Source organism: Eptesicus fuscus, chromosome 14 (assembly GCF_027574615.1).
Source record: "Eptesicus fuscus isolate TK198812 chromosome 14, DD_ASM_mEF_20220401, whole genome shotgun sequence".
Classification (NCBI taxonomy): domain Eukaryota; kingdom Metazoa; phylum Chordata; class Mammalia; order Chiroptera; family Vespertilionidae; genus Eptesicus; species Eptesicus fuscus.
In genome coordinates this window covers 60,200,545-60,222,383 of record NC_072486.1, presented here as the reverse complement: position 1 = coordinate 60,222,383, position 21,839 = coordinate 60,200,545, and the positions used below count along the sequence as shown (strand labels likewise).

Genomic DNA, 21,839 nt, shown 5'->3' with positions numbered 1-21,839 from the left:
GGAGGAGGGGAAGCAGGCAGTGGTGAAGAGAGAAAAAGCAAGTTTCCTTAACCCATACTGTGTATCTATTGAGTCATAGAGAGCAGAATGCTAATATATTAGTACCTAGTCTGGGACTCTCCTCTGGATCAGGGAAGAGTTTGCTGGGCAGGCGTGGATCCTAACAACCCCCCCATGGCCATGTGGACATTCTGCAAACAGCCTTGGAGAGACCACTGACTTGGCAGGTTAGTATTAAGTAACCCTGGGACACCAGGCTCTGGGATATGCTAAGAAGCAGCTGGGAAGGATTTGCATTTTAGAATCAGTTTGTGCTTTATTAAGGGGACACTCAGCCATGGCTGTGGGATAAGCTGTTCTCTTTGCACTTTCCCAGGTGGCTGATGAGCAGCCACACACAGGGCCACTGAAGATGGCCTAAGTGGCATGGCTGGTTTGAGTTGTCCAGGCAGAAGGCTTTGTCACTGTGAGTTTGTCCCAGCCAGCCAGCCACAGCCCTCAGTTCTGGGGAGGACAGTGAGGGAGGAGGCCTTGGGGTCTGATCCACAGGCTCTGCTTACACAGTCATTGAAATCGGGACTACCTACAGGCACTGTGATGGGCCTTCATGAACATTGTCTCCCTTCATTTTCATATTGTGGCTATAACATGGCTCTTTCATTGCCTTTTTACAGCTGAGTAAACTGAGCCCAGACTGGGTTTGTCCACGGACAGGTTCTTAGTTTTAATCCATCCTTCTGCCCTGGGTAGCAGCACTTTCCCTCCCCTCCCCTCCCCTCCGCTCCCCTCCTCTCCCTTCCCCTCCCCTTCCCTTTTCCTTCCCTTCCCCCCTCTCCCCTCCCCTCCCTTCCCTTCTACTTCCTTTGTTCCATGTTGGCAGAAACTATCCTATATAATAAAACTCTAATATGCAAATCGACTGAATGGTGAAACGACCAGTCGCTATAACATGCACTGACCACCAGGGGGCAGATGCTCAACGCAGGAGCTGCCCCCTGGTGGTCAGTGTGCTCCCACAGGGGGAGTGTCGCTCAGCCAGAAGCTGGGCTCACGGCTGGTGAGGACAGCGGTGGAGTCCTGCCTCCGAGGCAGGGCTAAGGACCCCTCAGGGGATCCCAGACTGTGAGAGGGTGCAGGTCGAGCTGAGGGACCCCCCCCCCCCCCCCCCAATGCATGAATGTCGTGCACTGGGCCTCTAGTATAAAGAATAAAAGGAATGAATCCTGAGCAGTAACCTGTGCCAACCATCCAGGGAGGGCATTCTTCCAACAGAAGAAATCTGCAAAGAGGAGAGGTCACCAGGGGGCAAGGGAGAGACTTTATAAAAGCCGATCTTATCTTCCCCTGTTGACGTCTTGGGTTACATGAGCCTCCCAGGAGTGACGCTGAGGACCCTTCTTCAGAAAGGTAACGTCTGGGCCAATCGATGTGGCTAGGTCTGCCTGGATCCCGTTACCTGCTGGACTGAGAGAGGCTTCTTGGCCTGGGCCTGGGAGGGGAAGATAAAGAGGGGCTGGGGCCCGGCCAAGCCTGGTGGTTGGAGGGAAGGTTCCAGGCCCAGGACAGGTGAAGGCAAGCTGAGCCATTGGCTTTCCTTTACCTTCATGCAAGTCAGAACAGGTGGGTTTAGGCCCAACATCAATGCCCGGGGAATTAAGGCTCAAGATTCATGGACAAATAAAAACCAAGACTGTTGAAGCTATCGTTGCCATTAGATACCAGTAAAGCCGGAGGGACTGTGAGAAGGGCCGCAGGGTGACCCTCTGTGTGGCTGGGGCTGGCAGGACAGCCCTTGAAGACAATTGGGGCTGAGTAACCGGAGGGAGGGTTTCAATTACACGAGCATTTCTTAAGCCTGTTTAGTCTGTAACCCACCTGTGCCCTTGTAGTACAAACAGCCCTTTCAGCCACGAGAGCCACCTGCTAGAAGGGGCCTCGCCTTGAACTGTGCACGCTCTAGCGCTCGCCTCCTATTCCTGTCACTGTCTGTCTGTCTCTGTCTCTCTCCCGCTCTTTCTCACTCCTCTTACACACACACACACACACACACACACACACACACACACACACACACACACACACCTTCTGTCTTTCCCTTCCCACAGAGTTCCCACCGTCCTATTCCTACTACCATGGGGAGAGTTGGCAAAAGTGACAGCTGTCTTGTGGCCTGAAGGAGCCCTCTTCCTGGTGCTCTGTGCCCTGGTTTTCCTGACTGGCATGTTCCCTGGGCTCTGCGGCACTCAGCACAGGGTCTCGCTCATGATGTGGGCCTACTAAACGTGTTGATGCTAGTACAGACGGCAACCCTCTCCCCCATACCGAGAGCCAGGGCAGAGGTGGTCTCACATAGTCCCCTGGTACAGAGGGAGCAGGGCGGTGTGAGAGACCTGTGGACAGGTCTGTGGTATGGCCACAGCACTCCTATGATGAGAAAACCCCTGCACTTTTCACCACACTCCCTTCCTAGCAAAGTGAGGTGCCCAGAGTAAGTGTCTGCAGGCTCTCTGATGAGCAGCCACACTCCAGACCTCCTGCACCTGCTCTGCTGGCTGCAGCCTCTCTCCCCTCCTGCTCGGCCCATGTCCTCATGCACCTCTCCCACCCAGGACTGTCCAATTGGCATCCATTTAAAATGAAAGAGAGCGTATCAGGAGAGGCTATGGCTTTGACCTGAACTTAAGAAGTAGGGAAGCAAGGCCCACTGGGAAGAAAGGGAAGGAGCAGGAGAGAACATTCTGGAGGGAGGAAATGTATATCTCTATGGGGTATGGATTACCTGAGTGTTTGCATCTGTCAAAACTTTTCAAATTGTACACTTAGGACCTGTGGGTCACACTCTATAAATTTGAACATTGCATCCTGATTGCAAGCATCTCAGAAGACCCAGGGACCTACTCTTCCCCAGCCCTGAGGCCAGGGCTTCTCCTTGGTCATTCACTCTGGTAGGGAGGCCGGATAGATGTGCTGAGCGTCATGGTGGGCGGGTGGCCTTGGCCTAGAGGTGCCTGTGAGCTGCATCCTCCCAGGGGAGTGGGGCTGTACCAGATATGTCAGCTCAGCCGCCACACCAGGGTCTTCACGCAACCCGGAGGCCCAAGGTCACAGAGAGCACCTTGGCCGACAGGCGCTTTCACAACATCCTTTATGACCTCCGTTTAGCCTCACACCACCGTCCCTGTGAGACATATGGTGCTTCCTCTTTATAAACTGTGTCTGACACAGTTTCAGTCGGTCCTCGTCATCTGTGGATTCCGTACTTGTGAATTTGCCTACTTGCTAACATTTGTTATAATCCTCATTTTGATACTGCAGCCTTTTCAAGGTCACTCCCAAACATGAGCAGAGCAGAGGAAAATCTGAGTGGCCACAAGCGGACGCCCCCAGCTGAGTTCCATCAGGGCCACACTGCTGCCCTCTTGTTTCAGCTCTCAGTATAAATGTCTTTTTTTTGCGGCCTATTTAGTGTCATGTTTTTCATATTTTTGTGCCTTTTCTTGGCGATTCTGCTGTTTAAAATGGCCCCCAAGCATCATGGTGAAGTGCTGCCCTGTGGTCCTAAGTGGGAGAAGGCTAGGATGTGTCTTACGGAGAAAATAAATGCTTCTATCAGGCCCAGACTATAGTGCTGTTAGCTGTGAGTTCAAGGTTAATGAAACAATGTATATTAAATAAGGTGTCTTTAAACAGAAACATACATAAAACATGGTTAGGTACTGATGGGCTGACAAAAATGCTGGGACTGACCGGAGGCTCATAGGAACCTAGCTCTGTATTTCTCCTAGGAGCGATGATGGTTCAATATTCAGGGATTGGGTGTTCGAGGTGACTTTATAGAATACCAGGAGTCATGAGAATCGGCTATTCTTCTCCAAAGCCCCATAGCATGTCTGCAAAAAGTGAGGCTACATTGCACTGATTTCTATGACAGTCCTCCCTCCAGAGTCCAGCGCGACTTTAGCAAAGCTGCTCCCACAGGGGGTGGGGAGGGGCACCCCCCCAGCAGTGCTGAGTAACAGGCATGGAACAAGCACTGCCCAGCCTCTGCCTTCTGGGCGCCTGTGCTCCACAAGGCTGTACTGACGTACACGCCAGGTTAACGGAGGCGAGAGGAAGGCAGTCGGAGGCTGGGATACCGCTGGGGAGGAAAGGATGCAATTAAAGTAGAGCCATCTGGACAAACAATGTGGGTCAACCAAGGTCACAAGAGGCAGGGCCCCCAGGAGCTCTCAGTTCTTCCCCAACTGTGTCAAGATTCCTGTCCCGACCTCACCTTGCATGTCACACTCTCCACAGTTTCCAGTGCCCTTCCACCCACATGATCTCATCAGATTCTCCTAAGACTCAGGGAGGTGGGCAGGTCAGGAGTTATCATCTCCAATCCACAGAGGAGGAGCTGGGATGCTGCCCCAGGTGCTGCACAGCTGGGGTGGGCGTGGGGGTAGGGGGGTGGACTTCGGACTTGGTGGAAGATGCCCAAAGTTCCTGCCCATGGCTGTTTTATTGAAGCCACGGTGACAGCAGTCATGCTGGCTTCCCAGCGCAGGCTGGTAGCCTCGTTCGTGAACTGTCCGGACTTCACCTTGTCCCCAGTCCACCTGTTTCCTATCACTTGACAGGAGGCACGTATTATGTTACTAAAGAGGAAACTGAGGCCATGCAGGAAGTAGTTTCTGATGTTTCCTCCCCTCATTCCTGTTTAAACTCAGGTCAGGGGATGGGAGGATGGGCGATGGGCAGCTCAGTGCCGTGGGGGACTGGCCACATCAACGGGCAGGATCAAAGTGACACGGAGACCTGCTTTTGGGTCCCACAGGCATAGGGCGTCAGAGAGGAGACAGCTCTTCTGATTGCCCTTGCACAGTGCCAGATGTGAGTGCCCATGCCAGCAGCAGCTGAGCCAGCCTCGGCCAAGCAGAAGGCCAGCTGGCCTACGGTCCCGAGGAAGCAATGGGTCTGGAGCCCAGTCCCTTTCTGAGAGGCCTCACTGTGTGGGACCAAGAAAGTGACCTCCCTTCTGCCTTACGAAGTATCATTAGGCCAGCGGTCGCCAACCTTTTGGACCTTACAGCCCACCAGTGGTCCGCGGACCACCGGTTGGCGACTGCTGGTCTAGCAGTCTCTTGGGTTGATCAGAGCTGATCTGAATTCTCAGTGCAATCTCTTCCATCCTCTGCCATGAGCCACTCTGGCCTCCACTGCTCCCGGTTACTGTGAACTCTGTATACACTTCGGCACCAGGTTCTGATGGGCTCTGAGTTATGTATATTCCAGTGCACGTCATTTGTCTCCATTTTTCCCGCCACACCACACTTGAGGGATTTCAGAGCTTCTCTTAAAGAGCTCGAGGACTCATTACGCCCAAGACTGTCCCAGAGATGAGTGTGCCTGTGACCTTGGAGATGATGTGTTAGAATTTAGAGGGGTGTTTCCAACTTTCAGAGGTACCCCTGGGTGGGGGCAGGGCAAGGTCCTGTCCCGATAGTCATAAAGTTGAGAATGACTAAGTGCGACTAATGAAGCAGGAAGACTAACGTCCTTTTCCTTAGTTTATGGCACTTTTGTCCAACTCACAGAGCATCAGGTTTCAAGTGCTGACTAGAAGCCTGGGGTTCCAGCGGCAACAGTTTGACTGGGACCAGACTCCATCAGAGTGGGGTCCACCTATTTGGTTTCTCCAGTCAGTGATGCCAAGGGTCTTTGGATCCCGTAAGACAGGCCTTCAATCTCCCCACATGTCTGGGTTGGTTGTCTGTACCCTGCATCCCATACTCATTTCATGTACCAGGTTACCCTTTGCCTCCACTGCATACCTTTGACTTCTTCTCACTTTTATAGAATAAAATGGAATCAGCAAAAACAATGTACATGGGGAGAGTGCCCAGCCTTGGGAGGGGTTCACTGTGACCCCAGGCCCAGGTGCTCTGGCGGCCAGGTGAGTGCTATGACCACAGAGGGAACCACACACTGGAGCTGAACCAGAAGAGTCTCAAGCACCAGAAGATTCAGGGGGTGGGTATCAAAGAATCTGCTAGGTGGATGTGAATCATTAAATGGGCAGTATGGATCCAGCGCATGATTGAGCGGCCCATGTGAGCCTTGAGGGAAAGGCCCAATGCATTTTCCCTGCTGTTTAGTCCTGGAACGTCAACCTAGAGTCAAGTCACGGTCAGAAATGTCCAAACCTCTCCCCAGCCCTCCAGCTTGATTCCATAGCCTGACCCGTCATCATCCCCACACTGCCATTTCTATAGGTCTTATGGGAATTTGGCAATTTAAAGTGAAATCAGAACAAATGAAGGAAGATAAAATTCTCAAATGATACAAGGAACAAAGGATCAGCAAAGACAGGGAGAGAAGAGAGATGGAAAGGAAGGAGTGGTGACAGAGAAGATGGGGAAGAGACGTGCTGGGGGAAGTGGGAGGCCGGAGGAAGCTGCGGGCGGTACTCACGTGTTGTGGAGCACACACCAGCCGCAGTGGGGGTCACCTGAGCCAAGGCACTCGCTGCAGCTCCGGTACTGACCACAGGACTCCACAGGCACTCTGGTGAGCTGGGACAGGACAACAAGCGAGAGAGTGGTCAAGGTTTCGCAGGACACTCAGTAGTTCCCCAGAAAGAGGCTGCATTCTATCAGCTGTATCACCCAAAACAGTGCAGGAGCATGAAGGGTCCAAAGCCCCAGAACCAAAGGGACCTTGCGTGATCATATTTGAGCAGGTGGCCTCGTAAGCACCCAAAGGAGATGGCCAGGTGGCCATGTAAGTGCCCAAGGGTGATGGCCACCTGTTATTTTCTTAGAAATCTCTGGGAATCGACTACATACAGGTCAGATTAAATTGTTATATGATCTATGATAATAAAAGCATAATATGCTAATTAGACCAGATGAAGCCAGGACTGTGAGGGAAGCCCAGGTCCTGGGTGCCAGAGGGAAGCCGGTGCCAGCAGCCAGGGGAAGGAAGGCCTACTCTTGCACGAAATTCATTTACATTTCCTCGCCACAAAAATATCTCTACAAACATCCAGGTCATCATATATTTGTTTCTTATCAATGTCATGAACTCAAATGTTTATTCTTTCTCCAGTCTTGTTTCTCTTTTGCCACAAAGTATTTTGCCTTCTTCTCATCCTCCTAGGGGGGCCTTGAACCCAACACCAAGACCTTCACTTTCTCTTTCTCTATACCCTTTTTTTTTTTTTTAAAGATTTTTACTGATTTCATAAAGGAAGGGAGAGGGAAAGAGAGATAGAAATATCAATGATGAGAGAAAACCATTGATCAGCTGCCTCCTGCATGCCCTACACTGGGGATAGAGCCCTCAACCCAGGCATGTGCCCTGATCGGGAATCAAACCGTGATGTCCTGGTTCATAGGTCTACACTCAACCACTGAGCCACACCAGCCAGGCTCTCCATGCCTTTTAACAAGGTGTAATAAACACGCTCTGTAGCTATTACCTGCCTACTCTCTTTTTCTCATAATGTTGGCCAACTGGCTCTGAGAGTTTTTCAGTTTTCACTCTGGTGCTTTTAAAGAGCAGCTGCTGCTCTTTCTCCTCTTACCCACACCTTTTCGTGATTAGAGGTTTCCTCTCCAACTCCAAAACTTTACATTTGCTTTCACCAGCCGCTCGTTAATGTAAACGTTCCCGGTGACACCGCTGCTGAGCCCAAACGCCTCCATTGCCAGTGTGCTCCCAGGGATCTGTTTCCTTTCTTTGTCCTCGATGTAGCTTTGCCGGGATCCCTTTGCCATGAATTCCCAGGGCCCGATACATAGAAGGCACTTAATACTGATCCACAGGAGTAAATGAAATTTTATTTATTTTTTTTTTTCTGTATAGCCTTGGCCTTTATTCTCCATTTTGTCAGTTTCTTCTTTACAAAACTTTTTTTTATTTTAATCATCCTTTTCCATTTGGGATACGTTTTTATCTCAATGATTTCTTACCTAATCTTTCGGCTTGAGCTAAGAGAATGTGATGTGGTCATCTTTTAAAATTTCTCCCATCAGACAATAGGCCCTGAGCAGTAAACCCCGCTGACCGGACTGCTCCTCCGTGCATGCCCAGCAAATGCGGAGGCTGTGTTCTCCCTGCTGCCGTGCAGAGCATCTGCCCCCACAAAATTATGTACCGCTTGGCAGGGGCGACTTGTAACTCATGCACAGCGAACTGGCACCAGAGCCTGCCCAGGCTCCAAACTCCCTTTGGGATTTAATTAATAATGAATTCTAAATCCCACATGATCTCGTTTTCCTTTCCCCTTTATATACCTTCTGTTTTGTTTTATTTTCTCAAGTACACACTGAGCATTCTTAACGACCACACTGCATTTTCACTTCTTCCAAGTTACCTTTTAGTTTCCTGTTTCCATTCTTATTGCTTTGCCCTTGGCCTTGGGGGCCCTTTCTCCACATTCTCAGATGTCTTTTTGGCACATTGGGGATTTTATCTTTCCTTTTACGACCACTTATGTGATCAGCCTGAGCCATGCCTCGGCTCTACCTACAGACACCCTTGCCATTTGTGTAATTAATCCTGACAATCAGTTTCTTACAAATTATCCCACTGACTCTACACTCAGCCAGGAACTCACCCTCTTCCCGCTGCCCCCTTACTTTCTTCCCATACCTCTTAGAAGGGCATCTACGTGCTGGTCATAGAAGCATATGAATAATGGTTCCCAGCCCAAAGCACCTGGGCTCATAGGAATTTGTGAATGGTAATGAGGTCCACAAGCTATTTGCAATATTTCCAAAAGCCTAATGGAAATTGAATTGTTGCTGTTTTCTGTTTGTATGCGAACCCAGTGATGTATGTGCCATATTAAGAATAGGAAATATATTATTATTTAATAAATTCACTTTGTTTAGTAGGCAAAAATCTTTCAAAACACGATGCCTGGAGGGGAAAAAGGTAATAAAAGGGGCCATGGATGGTGAAAGTTGGTAACATAAGTACATAATAATGTTTTCATCTGTTCCAGCTGCTTGTCTAGCACTCCATTTCTTTTGCATGGTCTTAAAGAGAAAATCATGACTTGTTCAATAGAAAGCATTTTCTTGGTCTCAACTTAATTAATATCCTCCCCAGTTTCTCCCACGGACTTGTTCTATAATTTGTCTTGGGTGGCTGTGCCATGGGGTTCTGGGGTGTGCGACACAAAGAGCCAGCTGCTTGGCCAACCTGACATTCTCAAAGCCTTTGCATTCAGATTTCTAAAATTATCTTGCAACTGATGTTTAATATTGTCAATATCTGAAATTGTAAAGGTCTCTCTCGATTTTGAGCAAGAGTTATTTCCACTTGGTTGGAAAGAGTGTGAAAGCCTGCAGAGCGAGGTTCAAATTCTGGCTTCACCCTAGTCTGGCAATGAGATCCTGTTGTCTCTGAATCTCAATTTTTCTCATATTTAAACATGTAGATAAAAATCCCACCTTAATTCATAAAGTTTTTCAAAGCACAGATAACCCAGCATGTATGAAGTTTTGTACCGGATCAAGCATGTTACAAGTGATTATTGCTGTTATCTGTGTCATGAATACCCATTCTGCATTACACTGCCACTTTACCTCTCTCCTACATCACAGAAAACTGCTCTGGCAGACTTCCTTAGCCTCATGAATTCAGTCAGGAGTTGGGGAGGTATGAAAAAAGTTTTCTTCTTTTATATCTTGAATACATCATTTCTCCCTTGAACTGGACCCTAAATTGTCCATTGCTTCATCTTTGGGATGAAACTCTGGGGTTATCCCTGCTTCCTGGACTTATTTAAGTGCTTTTATCAGCTACTGTAACAGTTAAGCATCATTCTTTGCTTTCCATCTAGGTGGATCCTTGTGGAACAGGGACATAAGTGCTGGGCAGTTTTAATGAGATTAAACTTTCTTTAACCTTTACTTTTAGGATCTTTCTATCTATGTTTTCTGTCATTTTTTATTACTCTGCTGAACTCTAGTGAGGTTTTCTTCATATTTTTAAAGCATGGATGCTAAAACTGGGGAGCCAACAGGATTCTGAAAGACCAAGTAGAAAGGTCACTATTATTTGAGAACTAGATGCCAGCCCCCTCACCTTTCCTGGACTTTCCTGAAGAAGGCTAGGCCCAGGGAAATCTCCAAAGTCACATTGTCATTGTTGCACTGTCTCACTCCCCACTTCACAGGTAATGTCCTGACACTTTCGAAAACTAGATTTTGTCCACCATCTATCTCGGTGCAGTTCTGTACCCTAATGGCTCTGGTTACGGGCCGCACACTGCTCCTAAGCTTCACAGGTGGCCAGGTGGCTCCTGAGCCATCTTGCCACTATGTTTCTCTCTCCCCAGATACCTAGATTCTCTACCCACACCAAACACCAAACAAAGCCTCCTCTTCCATCCCCCATCTCTGGCTCCTCTCCTGACCCTGGAACACAAACCACTCCAGATGCAGACACACATGATTAATTAAAACCACCCCACGCTGATTAAAGTCTTAAGCTACAATGCCAGGCATGCTAATTAACTGAGTGAGGGAATTCAAACCACAGGAAGAGGTGAGAAAAGAAAGTCATGGAGGGGGACTTCTGCCTGGAGAACAAATCAGATGGCCATGCGACTGAGCTATCCTGGTGATGGATGGTCTCAGAGACCACAAAAGACTGAGGTATGCCCCCTGGCCATGGACTCCAGGAGAAGAATTGACTGATGTGGCTGCAATAGCTCCTTTGCTGCTTCTAGGACAGGGGTCTCACCACCTCTCAGAACTCCCCTGTGGCCTACACTGTGCTGGGGAGAAGGGGTTAAGGGTCTGCACGTAGTCACCTTGACACTTTCTACTGGCTTTGTGCAAAAATGTATTCAATGGTATGGCACATCCTCAAAAAATTAAACATAGAATCACCATAGGATCTAGTAATCCCACCTCTCAGTACACACCCAAAAGAATTGGAAGTAGGGACTTGAAGAGATACTTGCACACCAGTGCTCACGGCAGCACTATTCACAACAGCCAAAAGAGAAGCAACCCAAATGTCCATTGACAGGTGAATGGATAAACACAATGTGGTATACACATACAATGGAATATCATTCAGCCTTAAAAAGGAAGGAAGTTCTAACACCTGCTACAACATGGATAAACCTTGAGGGCAGTAAGCTAAGTGAAATAAGGCGGTAACAAAAATAGAAGCACGATTCTACTTATGAGGTATCTAGAGTAGTCAAATTCATGAAGACAGGAGGAATGGTTGCCAGGGGCTGGGGAAGGGAAAGGGGTTAGTCTTTAATAGGCAGGGGGTTTCAGTAGGGGAAGATGAAGAGTTCTGGAGATGATAGTGGTGATGGCTGCAGCACAGTGCGAATGCCACCAAACACTGAACCATGGATAAGATGGTAAATTTTATGTATATTTTACCACAATAAAGAATCTAAGAAGAACCTATCGGGTGGATGTGAGAACACCTATTCTCTGCTCAGCTTCCTGGGTCAAGGGGGAGACGCTTTCTTTGGGTAGACTAATAAATTCATGTTTATGAAATATTCTGATATCTTTGAGTGAAAAGATAGGCATCATTACTCTTTTCAATTTAATCTCAAATGGACAAAAGGGTTTGGATGAATGTCTCTTATCGTGTATTGCTATATAACCGGATCTGTCATTCTCAAGCGCTGAACCTCCATGTCCTGATCGGGAAAAATAATGTCACAGCCTTGTTCTATCCAGAGCCGCTCCTCACCTCCCACCCCTTCCCGGAGGCCCCGGGAGGAGGGCCTTAGAGTTCAAATAGTGCCTGTGAGTCAGAGGGCCCCCGAGTTCAGCCAGTTTTCCTGTTACTGCGCATCCTCTGTGTTGTCATTTCTCATTCCCCAGTTCGATCATGAAGCCCCTGCCTGCCCATCCCCTTCCCCACCTCTCTTTCCCTGTCATTACCTTTCTGGGAGTCACAATGATTTGTTTTATCCTTTTGCCACCAAGGTAAACTTCCTTAGCATAGCGTAGTTTCTTCTGGTTTTGAACTATTGTAAATAGAACCATTGTCTCTACCCCTCACCTGTCCAGCCCCATGACCAAGGCCATGAATTTACAAAACAATGGCCTGGGATAGGAAAACAAGGAGAAACTGAGAATTCAGCCAAGGGTCCACACAGGATTTTAACCCGGGGCCTGGGCCTTTGTATGCTTCTGCACTCTGATCAATGGGAACCCGTGGCCTGGTGGGCCAGGGGCCTGGGTGTGCTTGGGGCAGCTGGAGGAATTTTCCCAGTTATCCTGAGCCCTGGACCCCACTGTCCAGTCCCTACATGGGTGCCATGATATTTTGAAAGATGCTTACCTCTAGCAACATGGTCCCACTCTGCCTGTGCCGTTAGCATTGCAAAGGGTGCCTGCTGCTCTACTGATTACATTCAGAAATGTTCCATAGACAGAACATACAGCTTCTGTGTGTACCTCTAATTTGTTTAAGCTTTTGACATTCTGGTCAAAATGTGAGTTATTGCTCCATCTCTCCTCTTATAATTGGATGCTAATACTACAGTGGCTACACTGAGTCTGATGGTGGGAGTTAATTTAAATGTCCAAAGGCTTCTTAAGTACCCAATTTCCTTCAAAATTGTCAAAAAAGAAAAAAAAAAAGAGAGAGAGAAGACTACCCATTAAGAAACTCCATGACGCTGCCGGGGAGCTGTCTAGCTGTGCAGATGCCGCCTGGTGCCACAGTCCTCTCTGCTGTCCTATCTTCTGTCCCCAAGACAAGCCGAGGTGGGGAAAGCCAGTCCTTTCCTATGACATGAACTCAGCAGTGCATATGGGTCTCAGTGTCATGGTCTCTGAGCCCCTCAAGCCTCTCCAGGGCCTTTCTCTCATTTGATGACCTCTGGTCACCAGTCCAGCCTTCATTTTGCTGACTTGGGGCCGCCTTTCTCCCCAGGGGTCTAACATGACAAATGACTTTGCAAAGCCCCTGTCTCCCCATGATGGCTTCTAAATCTCTCACTGTCCGGGCTTGGACTTGTAGTAGGTGAGCAGTGGCTCAGAATGCTGTGTTTGTGTCAAGTCACTCCCTGTGCCTGGAACACTATGATTCCCCTCCTCTTGGCTTCAGAGGTGGCAGGTATATTTGAACGTGTAGACTGGCAAGAGAGGCAGAGGCCAGGAGTCTGGTCCCAGGCTCTGGCAGATTGTAGTATGAGCCCTAACTCTCCACTCCATTAAAGTGGCCTCCTATATCCCAACCCACCACACCCACCAGGCCTCCTGTTGCATGGAGAGGTAGCCTGCACTTCCCAGCTCTAGATCTTGGGCTTGGCCTCAGATCTTGCCTTGGTCAATAGAATGGCAGCAAGTATAAGGCTCAAGCTAGAGTTATGTTTGTGCAGTTGGCCTTGTCCCTTGTGCTTCCATCATCACCATAAAAAGACCTCCCCCATGTAGCTGCTTCCTCTTTAGCTTGGCCCCAATGAACACACAATGGGGCAGGCCTGAGCCCAGCCCACAGCAAGCAGGTAAGCCTGGCTGGAGGAGTAGCTTGAAGCAGGACCTCATAGCCCCGCTTAGCCTAAATCAGCTGACATGCAATGATTCTCAGGTCCTTGAGTATGAGAATTCATGCTTTTTATTGTATGCTACTGAGTTTGGGCATGGTTTGTTACTCAGCTTTATTGTGGCAATAGCTAACCGATACACAAGTGCTAGGCAGAAAGTCACACCAGGGTGCAAAGTCCTGGGAAAGGTAGAGGAAAAGACTAAATGGAGGAGGGGTAAAGGTGCAGGGTGGTAGTGTCTTTCTAACCTAAGTACCACATAGGTCTAAGTACACCTGGTTTCAAGGTGGGGAGACTGTTAAAAACTGGATCAAACATGATAGTTGACTCTTCCCAGTGTCTACCATGCTGACTAAGATCTCTTAATTCTGTGACGATGCATCTGCAGATCTCAGGGAGGCTCAGCCCCTGGGTAAAGTGCCGGAAAAGATTCTGGGAAGAGAACACAGTTTTCCAGATGTAAATAGCTGACTGGAAGCGCAGATGCTCACAGGACCCTCTGTACTGGCGTCCTGGCTTCCCAGACTGGAAATAATCTTCTTGGCAGGAATAAAAGCTCCTCCAGAATGGTTTGCCTTGAACTTTGCAATTCCTCCTGCTTGTTCCTGGCCATGGAGCTAATGCAGCAGGGGTCTCACTTGAGAACAGACTGGTGCACAGGGTCAGGGGCAGTGGCCTGGCTGTCACCATTGTCCACACATGCCTCTAAGAGTTTTGGGGTCAAGGTCATCGATACTCAGAACAGCAAGGGCAATAGTCCCAGAGCACGAGGCTTGGGGAGCTGAGGTCCTGAGCTCTAATCCATTCTGGGTGTCTGGGTGACCGTGAGAATATCCTTTCCCCTCCTTATGTCTCCACAGACTTATTTTCAGACAGGGGGACCCAGGCCTACTCTGCCTCGGAGAATTGGCCACAAAATACTACTAATACAAATGGCCTGGGAAGCTGTTTGCAAATGAAAAGTAGCAGATGTTGTGAAGGGCTGCAATTTGCTGCTATTAATAAGTATAAATGCCTAATAGGAAGCCAGTTTGCTCTGGAAACTCGGACAGCCAAGGAGCAAGCGTTGATGCCGGAATCATCAACATATGCTGCTTCTCATTAGCAAATGGCAGTAGCTGAGAGAGGAGCTCTCAGCATGCTTTCTGCAGAGCCTGGAGAAATCACCCCATCCTCGCTCCTCCCAGTGTGGGCTGCACCGCAATGGCACACGGTCCTTATTAGCCATGCCTCTCACCAAGTGAGAGAGCACCCCTTTTCTGTCGCACAGATGGAAAAGCTACAACCCTGAGAGGCTCCACTTGCTCAAGGTCACACAGCAGGGTGGTGGCAAGGGTGGAAACTGAAATGAAGCCGGGGCTGCAGCTTGCCTCACAGACTCCCTGCAGGCAGCCCAGGGGGTTGAGAAACCTTTGGTCCCTGCACTGAACCCAGGTCTTTGGGTTGGAAATTTCACAGCGTTGCAGGCTGATTACTGTAAACCAAAGTCTGGCTGAGTTCAGGGGCTGAGGGGCCCCTCCTGTGGGCAAGGAGGCCCATCCCTGAGTAGGAGCCCTTAAGAGAGACTGACAGCAGGTCTCAGTGCACCCCCTCCTCCTCCAGGGAGACTTCCTGGCTCTTTCAAATGTGGCTGAGAAGAAAAAGAGAGTCTGGAATAGTTTTATCTCAGTCCAAGTGAGAAGCAGAGATTTGGGTTTGAATCCTAGGTCTGTCTACCACTTTCGGGGTGACTAGGACAACTTAACCTCCCCCTTTTCCTCATCTGAGAGTAACAGTAAGCACCCTGAAGGGCTATTTTGAAGATTGGTGGAGATAAAACCATGAATGTGTTAGTGTAATACCAATAACAACACTTTGTCTGTTGTTCCAGTATATTCTCAGATAAAATGCCCTCAGGAGGGAGAGCTGGTATGAAGTCACCTCTCTTCATCCCACCACTCCTAATACTCAGTTCAGGCATAGCAGGTGAACATTGATGAACAAGGGAGTGAATGCTGGCATGGAAGAATGAATGAATGAATGAGTGAGGAATGAATGAGTGAGGAATGAATTAATGAACTTGGATCTCTAACATATTCCGAGGACCTCATGGAGATAATGGATTTGACAATTTTGGCTCTACCCTAAAACCTGTAATTTCTGGATTATTACCACATGTTCATCTCTTAGGGTAAATGTCAAATTCTCTCCCCTGTCTGGGCTCTCATGCTCACATGCACATGATGGGTTTGGAGGCCTGACCTCCATAATTGTGGTGTTGCAAGGTGAGTTTTCCAGGGCAAGCTGACCAGTGAATTTGACAGAGGACACTGGCAGCCACAGCCACACCCTTCCCAGAGAGCCACCCCACCAGCATGCAGGCTAGAGGGTGCCTGGGACGGGAGGAGTTCTGGCACTCACAGAGTTAACGAGTGAAAAGGGTCAGAGAACAATGTAGCTGCTTTAGGTTTTAGGAGAACCTCAGTCGCTGCAGGGGCTTTTGGGCAAGGCCACATGGTCACCAACAATCTTCTTTTGATACCCACTCCCTAGATACAGACTCCTGCCCTCTCTTGACCCAACCCTAGGGTCAGGGCCGGAGGAAGAGGGGGAGCCTCTGGGACCCACACCCCCTGGGACCCAGGCCTAGCAGGTGGGAAGGAGGCTTTGTCCTGGGGATCTAAGTGCTGCTGCTCCTTTCCAGCCATCTTTCACTACGCTGTGCTGACAGGGACCTTGGCCCAACAGAACTGGGACAGAGATCTGCTGGCGTGAGTGTCTCCAGCTCAGTCTGCTCAAGGCGGGCCTTTGTTCTGGCAGCCATAGAGAAGAGGGCGGGGAAGGACAGGGCTGGCACAGCGTCACCTCAATCCAGGAGGGTAGCTGAGCCATAGCTGAGCCAAGCAAGTTCCGAGACATATGCAGGGACCCTCTGGCTCCCAGGCAGGACTGTCTGAGGGAAGTGGCAGGGCAGGCCAGGTGGACCCTCTCTTCTCACCCAGCACCCAACCCTTCCTCCAACTTCCCCCCGTCAGGGGCACTGCTGGCTGGAGTCCCCAGCCAGAGTGGTTGTGTGCAAATGATACACCGATGTGAATGAGTGCACGGCAGCCTGAGGGTGTGTGCCCAGATGTACGTGCCTGGTAACAGGCGTGGTGTTTGCAGAAATCTATGGCCACGGAGCATGTTTGCAAATAAACACGGCTTTCCTTGCACATATCCCTGTCTGGGTAGGTGGCGCCTTTGGATCGCAGACAAGTATCTTCCTTCAAAAAGGAAGCTGACCCTGGGAAAAATCATGGTGGCGAAATGACGGAAACTGATATCCCTCAGCAGGGAGACTTTTAGGTCCCAGCAACACAGGGCCCCTTCTCAGGAAGCCAGTGCTGCTGGCTTAGGAAGGAGGAGGCACACACACCACCGATGCCTAAAGAAGCCTAAATCCTCTTGCTCTGTCCTCACTCCCAGCCTCAAGACAGCCACCTCCCTCTCCCAAACCTACGTGAGCTCCCCTTTGTGGGGCAGGGACCCAGCCTGCTCCTGGGGAAGAAGCAGGTCCTCTGATGGCTAAGTATCTTTGGACATAGGTCGTCTTTGCCCACACAAACCAGTAATGTGTCTTCCTCATTAAGAGATGCCGCCCTGAGGCTGTTTTCCAGTAGTTCTTCAAATATGAAAGGACAAGAGTTAAAACGAGAGCATTAAAAAAGGGGTTTTACGCTTTATACACTGTGGGTGGGGGGTTAGATTGGTACCACATTTTTAAAGGAATAATCGGATAGTTATTACAAAACCTAAAATTCGGCAAGCTTCCTCTTGGAATCTTTGTTGCAGAAATCTTAGCACCCGGGGACAGGTGCACGGTTATGAACGTTCTGTGGCTTTGTTTGCGATAATGACTACCTGAATTACCCTAAATGCCCATCCTTGGGGGACTGGTAAAACTGTGCTACTTCCATATTCTGACATAATGTGTGGTTGCATCATTGACATGGGAAGATATTCATCATCCATCTTTGCGTTAAAAAAGCAATTTTCAGAAAAGTACATTGACTCCATTTTTATTTTTAAAAGACAACTCTGTAGCTATGTATTCGTATACATTCAGACATATTTTCGTGTGAAGAATAACTTCTGGAGAGACAGTAAAACCTCTAACTGTGATCAGCTCCAGAGAGCTTGAATTTTTCTAGAAAGAGGGTATGATTTAAAAATTTTTTGATTTGGGAATTAAAATAATTTTCAAAAGATGCATTAAAATAATTTTCAAAAGATGCATTAATTTTAGTCTTTTAAACCAAATTGGCTAGTCAGCCCCAACTTTGGTTTAGGGTCAAAGTGTTCATGTTTCATGATAACCATATGATTTCTAACATTTGGGAACTAGGAAGAGGGTCCATGGCTGATTGGTCTGTTCCTGTGGGTCGGCCCAAGGATGACCAGCACCTGGGAGCTGTGAAGGGTTTTTCCTTGCAAATTTAACTAGCCCATGGGAGCGGGGGGGGGGGGGGGGACAGCAGGGGAACCTGGGAGAGGACACTGGGCGTGGAGAGGCCGCGGCAGTGGCGGGTCAGCGGGGAGCAGGCAGTGCAGCTGTTCGGATCTGGGCTTTGCGATCTGAGGGGTTGCCATTCAGATTCTAGCTCTGCCACTTAATAGCTTGGTCAGGCGCTTAACATTTTCAAGCCTCCAAAAGGTTATGCAGATTAAATAATATAATACGTGTAAAACACTCAACGCGGTTCCCGGGGCATCTGCACCAAATAAATGGCAGCTATCATTACGGTGATGACAGCCATGGCTCGCTCGCCCTTCGGTTTGCATCTCCTTCTGGAACAGATGAAGCTCCCCTAAATAAAAAGTTCAACTTTAAAGGTTTCCAGCTGTGCCCTGTGATCGCTGAGAACTTTTGCCGCTGACACCTGATCAGACGCGCTGGGAGAGGAGTTGGAACTTGAGGGAACTTGCACTGGGACATCAGGGAGTTGGGCTCTGCAGTCAGCCCTGACCTCTCCCACCAGTTCCCGCTCCTCTCCCCTCTCTGGCTTGTCCAACAGCCTTTCCTCTGCTGTTGGAAAGCACAGGGCAGGAAGAGGAGAAAAAAAATCACACACACCTGAATTACTTTTATTGCCCACAGAACCTGGGCAAGTTAGATGAAGCTAGGGAACCATTCTAACGAGCAGATGAAATGAGCTGGAGGTTACCTGCGCCCTTATAATCTATGTGGCTTCTCCCCTGACCTTGGAACAGGCATAATCCAAAGAGGGCTGTGGGGCTGGGAGAGAAATTGTGCTGGCTCCTGGCCAAGCACAGGAGGCCGTGCTGTGTGTCGGCATGTGGGTACATCGGCTGGCACGGCACGTCTGGCAGGGCAGGGGCAGGCAGCGAGGCCCCGCATGGGGGCATTGGCACAGAGTCCGGCGGCCCCTGCTGTGACAGGGACAGAGGAAGCAGCCTCCAGGCACCAGGAAGCACAGGGCGTTTGCTGAGTTTGCAAACTAACCTGCAGGATGCAGGACTGACGCAGCAGCAAGGAAACGGAATGTGACAATTTAGGGCAGGTAGCGCGCCAGAAGCGGCATTCATTTAAAAGGCTGTTCTCCTCCATTAAGCCTACTCGGGCTGCTGCTGTGAATGTAGCCAGATCAGAGTCTGGGGCATGTGGGGGCCTGGTTTTGGGAGGACTCTTTTCATAAGCTCCCATGCCACCATGTGCTGAGTGCAGACCACCTCAGGGAACCTTGCAACTGCAGCAGAGAACACGGGCAAATGCCAGAGAGGCGAGACGGGCAGAGAGGCGGAGTCTAGGCCAAAGGCTCCAAACTCTCAGAGCGTGGAAATCAACTGCAGAGCTTCTAGAAAATGCTGACGGCTAGGCAAAGTTCAGACCAACAAAATCAGAACTTCCAGAAGCCGGGCATCTGTTTTCTCAAAGCACTGTACTCCAGTCTTCATCCCCCACTGAATACCCTGGTGATGGGCAGGGGCTGGGACAACTGGCCCTGGCCGTAGGGAGCATGGGAGTTGGGTTCTAAGGATGTTGTATGTCTGCCCCCGGGTCTGAGAAATGCAGAAGGTTAGAGAGTCCTGAGCACAGATGGGTGGAGTGGGCACAACGAGAACACTGGGCCGCTGTACTCGGCCTCACAGTTTATAAAGCAAGTCCAAAGGCAGGATGCTTGTGACCGCCACAGCCTGAGGAGGCAGTGATGACAGTCTCCATTCTGCAGGTGAGGACACAGGTTCGAAGAGATTTAATGACTTGCTCAAGGTCACGCAGCCAGTGAGTGGCAGAGCCAGGTCTCCATGTCCTGGGTGCACGCCCTGCGCCTGCTCTGTAGTGGGTGCGGCCTCTGTCTCCCTGGGGATCCCCTCTCGCAGGGCCAAGTGGCGTAACTCCGCCGTCAGGAGCAGCAGCTGCCTGGACCGGCTCCAAACATCACGGAAATTGATGAAGGCAGAATTGGGTTGGAGAGTCCCGTTTAAATCCCTCTTTGAATTGTTCTTGGGCCAGCGTGTTTCCATGGAAGTTCTGTCTAACACGTACATCTCGCGTCTCCAAATAAGGCTTCTCTCATCTGGGGCCTGGCATGACCGTTGCTCAGTGCAGTGTGATGCCACCCTGGAGGGCGGGGAAGGGATGGCATGCCTGACTTCATGAGATTTTACCAATTATGGAATTGTCTCATGGGCTCCGGGGCTGTAGACTTCAGAGCTGACCTGAGTCCTGGGGCAGCTGCTCCCTGGAGCTCAGCCTGAGTCCACGTTATGTCCTGGAGCTCAGGGGCAGGGTGTGGGGACAGGGCACAGCCTGAGCCCACAGGTTGGCTGACACATCAGGATAACCTGCACTCCACGCTGCTCACAGCACACTGGGACCGGGTGGGTGGCTTGTTCTGACCCAGTCACTCAGTCACCCAGTCACCTGTCCGAGGCCATTCCCTGAGTGATCATCCCACTGAGCCGAGGAATAACTCTGACCCGCAGACTATAGATGGGGATGCTCCATCCTGGCCTCTGTGCTGTCAGCTGGTCCCGTCAGCTCAGCGTCCTAAACAGAGGGCAGACCCAGCAAATCCACAGATACCCAGCGCTTCTCTGTCCATGGCTCCTTCAAGGAATGAAGGGAATATGAACCAACAGAGATCAGAGTGCCACGACTCTAAAGGGAGGGCTGGAGGCCAGTCTAAGGGTGGCACAGAGAACATGGGGCATGGAGTGGGCATGGCTGACCACCCCTCAGTAGCCCCTCATTTGATCTTCCCTCCTCTTCTCCCCCCCTTTTACTCTTTTTAAAAAATATATATTTTGTTGACTTTTTACAGAGAGGAAGGGAGAGGGATAGAGAGAAACATAGATGAGAGAGAAACATCTATCAGCTGCCTCCTGCACACCCCCTACTGGGGATGTGCCCGCAACCAAGGTACATGCCCTTGACCAGAATCAGACCTGGGACCCTTCAGTCTGCAGGCCAACGCTCTAGCCACTGAGCCAAACCGGTTAGGGCCCCCCTTTTACTCTTTATTAAACATTGCTTGGCAGGATCACTCACTCATACCTCAGTCTGCATTAAGCTGTCCCTGGCGGTGGCTGCAGCAGGGAGGGGGCAGGAGTGAGAGTCCTGTGTTCCTCATGACCCCAGGAGCGAGGGACCCTAACTGACCACAACCTCTGCCTTTGGAACCAGCTTTTTCTCCTTTTCTCCCACCTCCTCCTTCCCGTCCCCTGTGACTAGTCTCCCGGTGACCCTCACTTGTGCGTAACTGTAGAAATGAAGCTTAGAGTTTTTGTGACACTTGGAAAAGGCAACCACACCCACGCAGACCACAGTTCCGAGAAGACCCGGGGGGAGAAGAGAAAAGTAGCTACGAAAGCGTGGCCTGGCTGCTCAAACCTAATGCAAACAGCAGAACACCCCGCACTGGATGAGATCCTCAGGCTGCCTCGTCCAGCCTTTTGTTGGATATAAGCACTCATCTCAGCCATTTATGCAACGTGTTTGCCAGTGACACCCAATTCCAAGGGAAAACGATAAGAATTGTGCACATCGTTACATGTAATCAGAGGTGACGTATGAAAGAGTGTGACGCAGCATTAAGCTGCTTATCTGTACTGGTGATCTAATCTGTTGCTTGTGTACCATGATAATCTGTTCCTAATTACAAAAACAAAGGAGTGGGAGCATTCTTTACATCTCTTGGTTACTCAGCCTTCTAATGAGGCCCCTCCTCCATCCCTAGCAGACAGAACTGAGGCCCTTCTGAGTGCAGGTGTGAGCAGGACACCTGTGGGATGAAGTGTGTTCTCCCAAGGTCTCCCTACCAGT

The 21,839-nt window shown here is 49.8% G+C and overlaps 1 protein-coding gene across 1 annotated transcript in view; it reads right to left on the bottom strand.

The window, feature by feature from the left end:
- Positions 1–21,839, bottom strand: part of PLXNA4 (plexin A4) — a 345,488-nt gene that overhangs the window by 93,791 nt on the left and 229,858 nt on the right. The window contains exon 4 of the mRNA XM_054726089.1: positions 6,454–6,554. Within this exon, the coding sequence (XP_054582064.1) occupies positions 6,454–6,554 (101 nt within the window). The remainder of the gene's footprint in view (positions 1–6,453; positions 6,555–21,839) is intronic.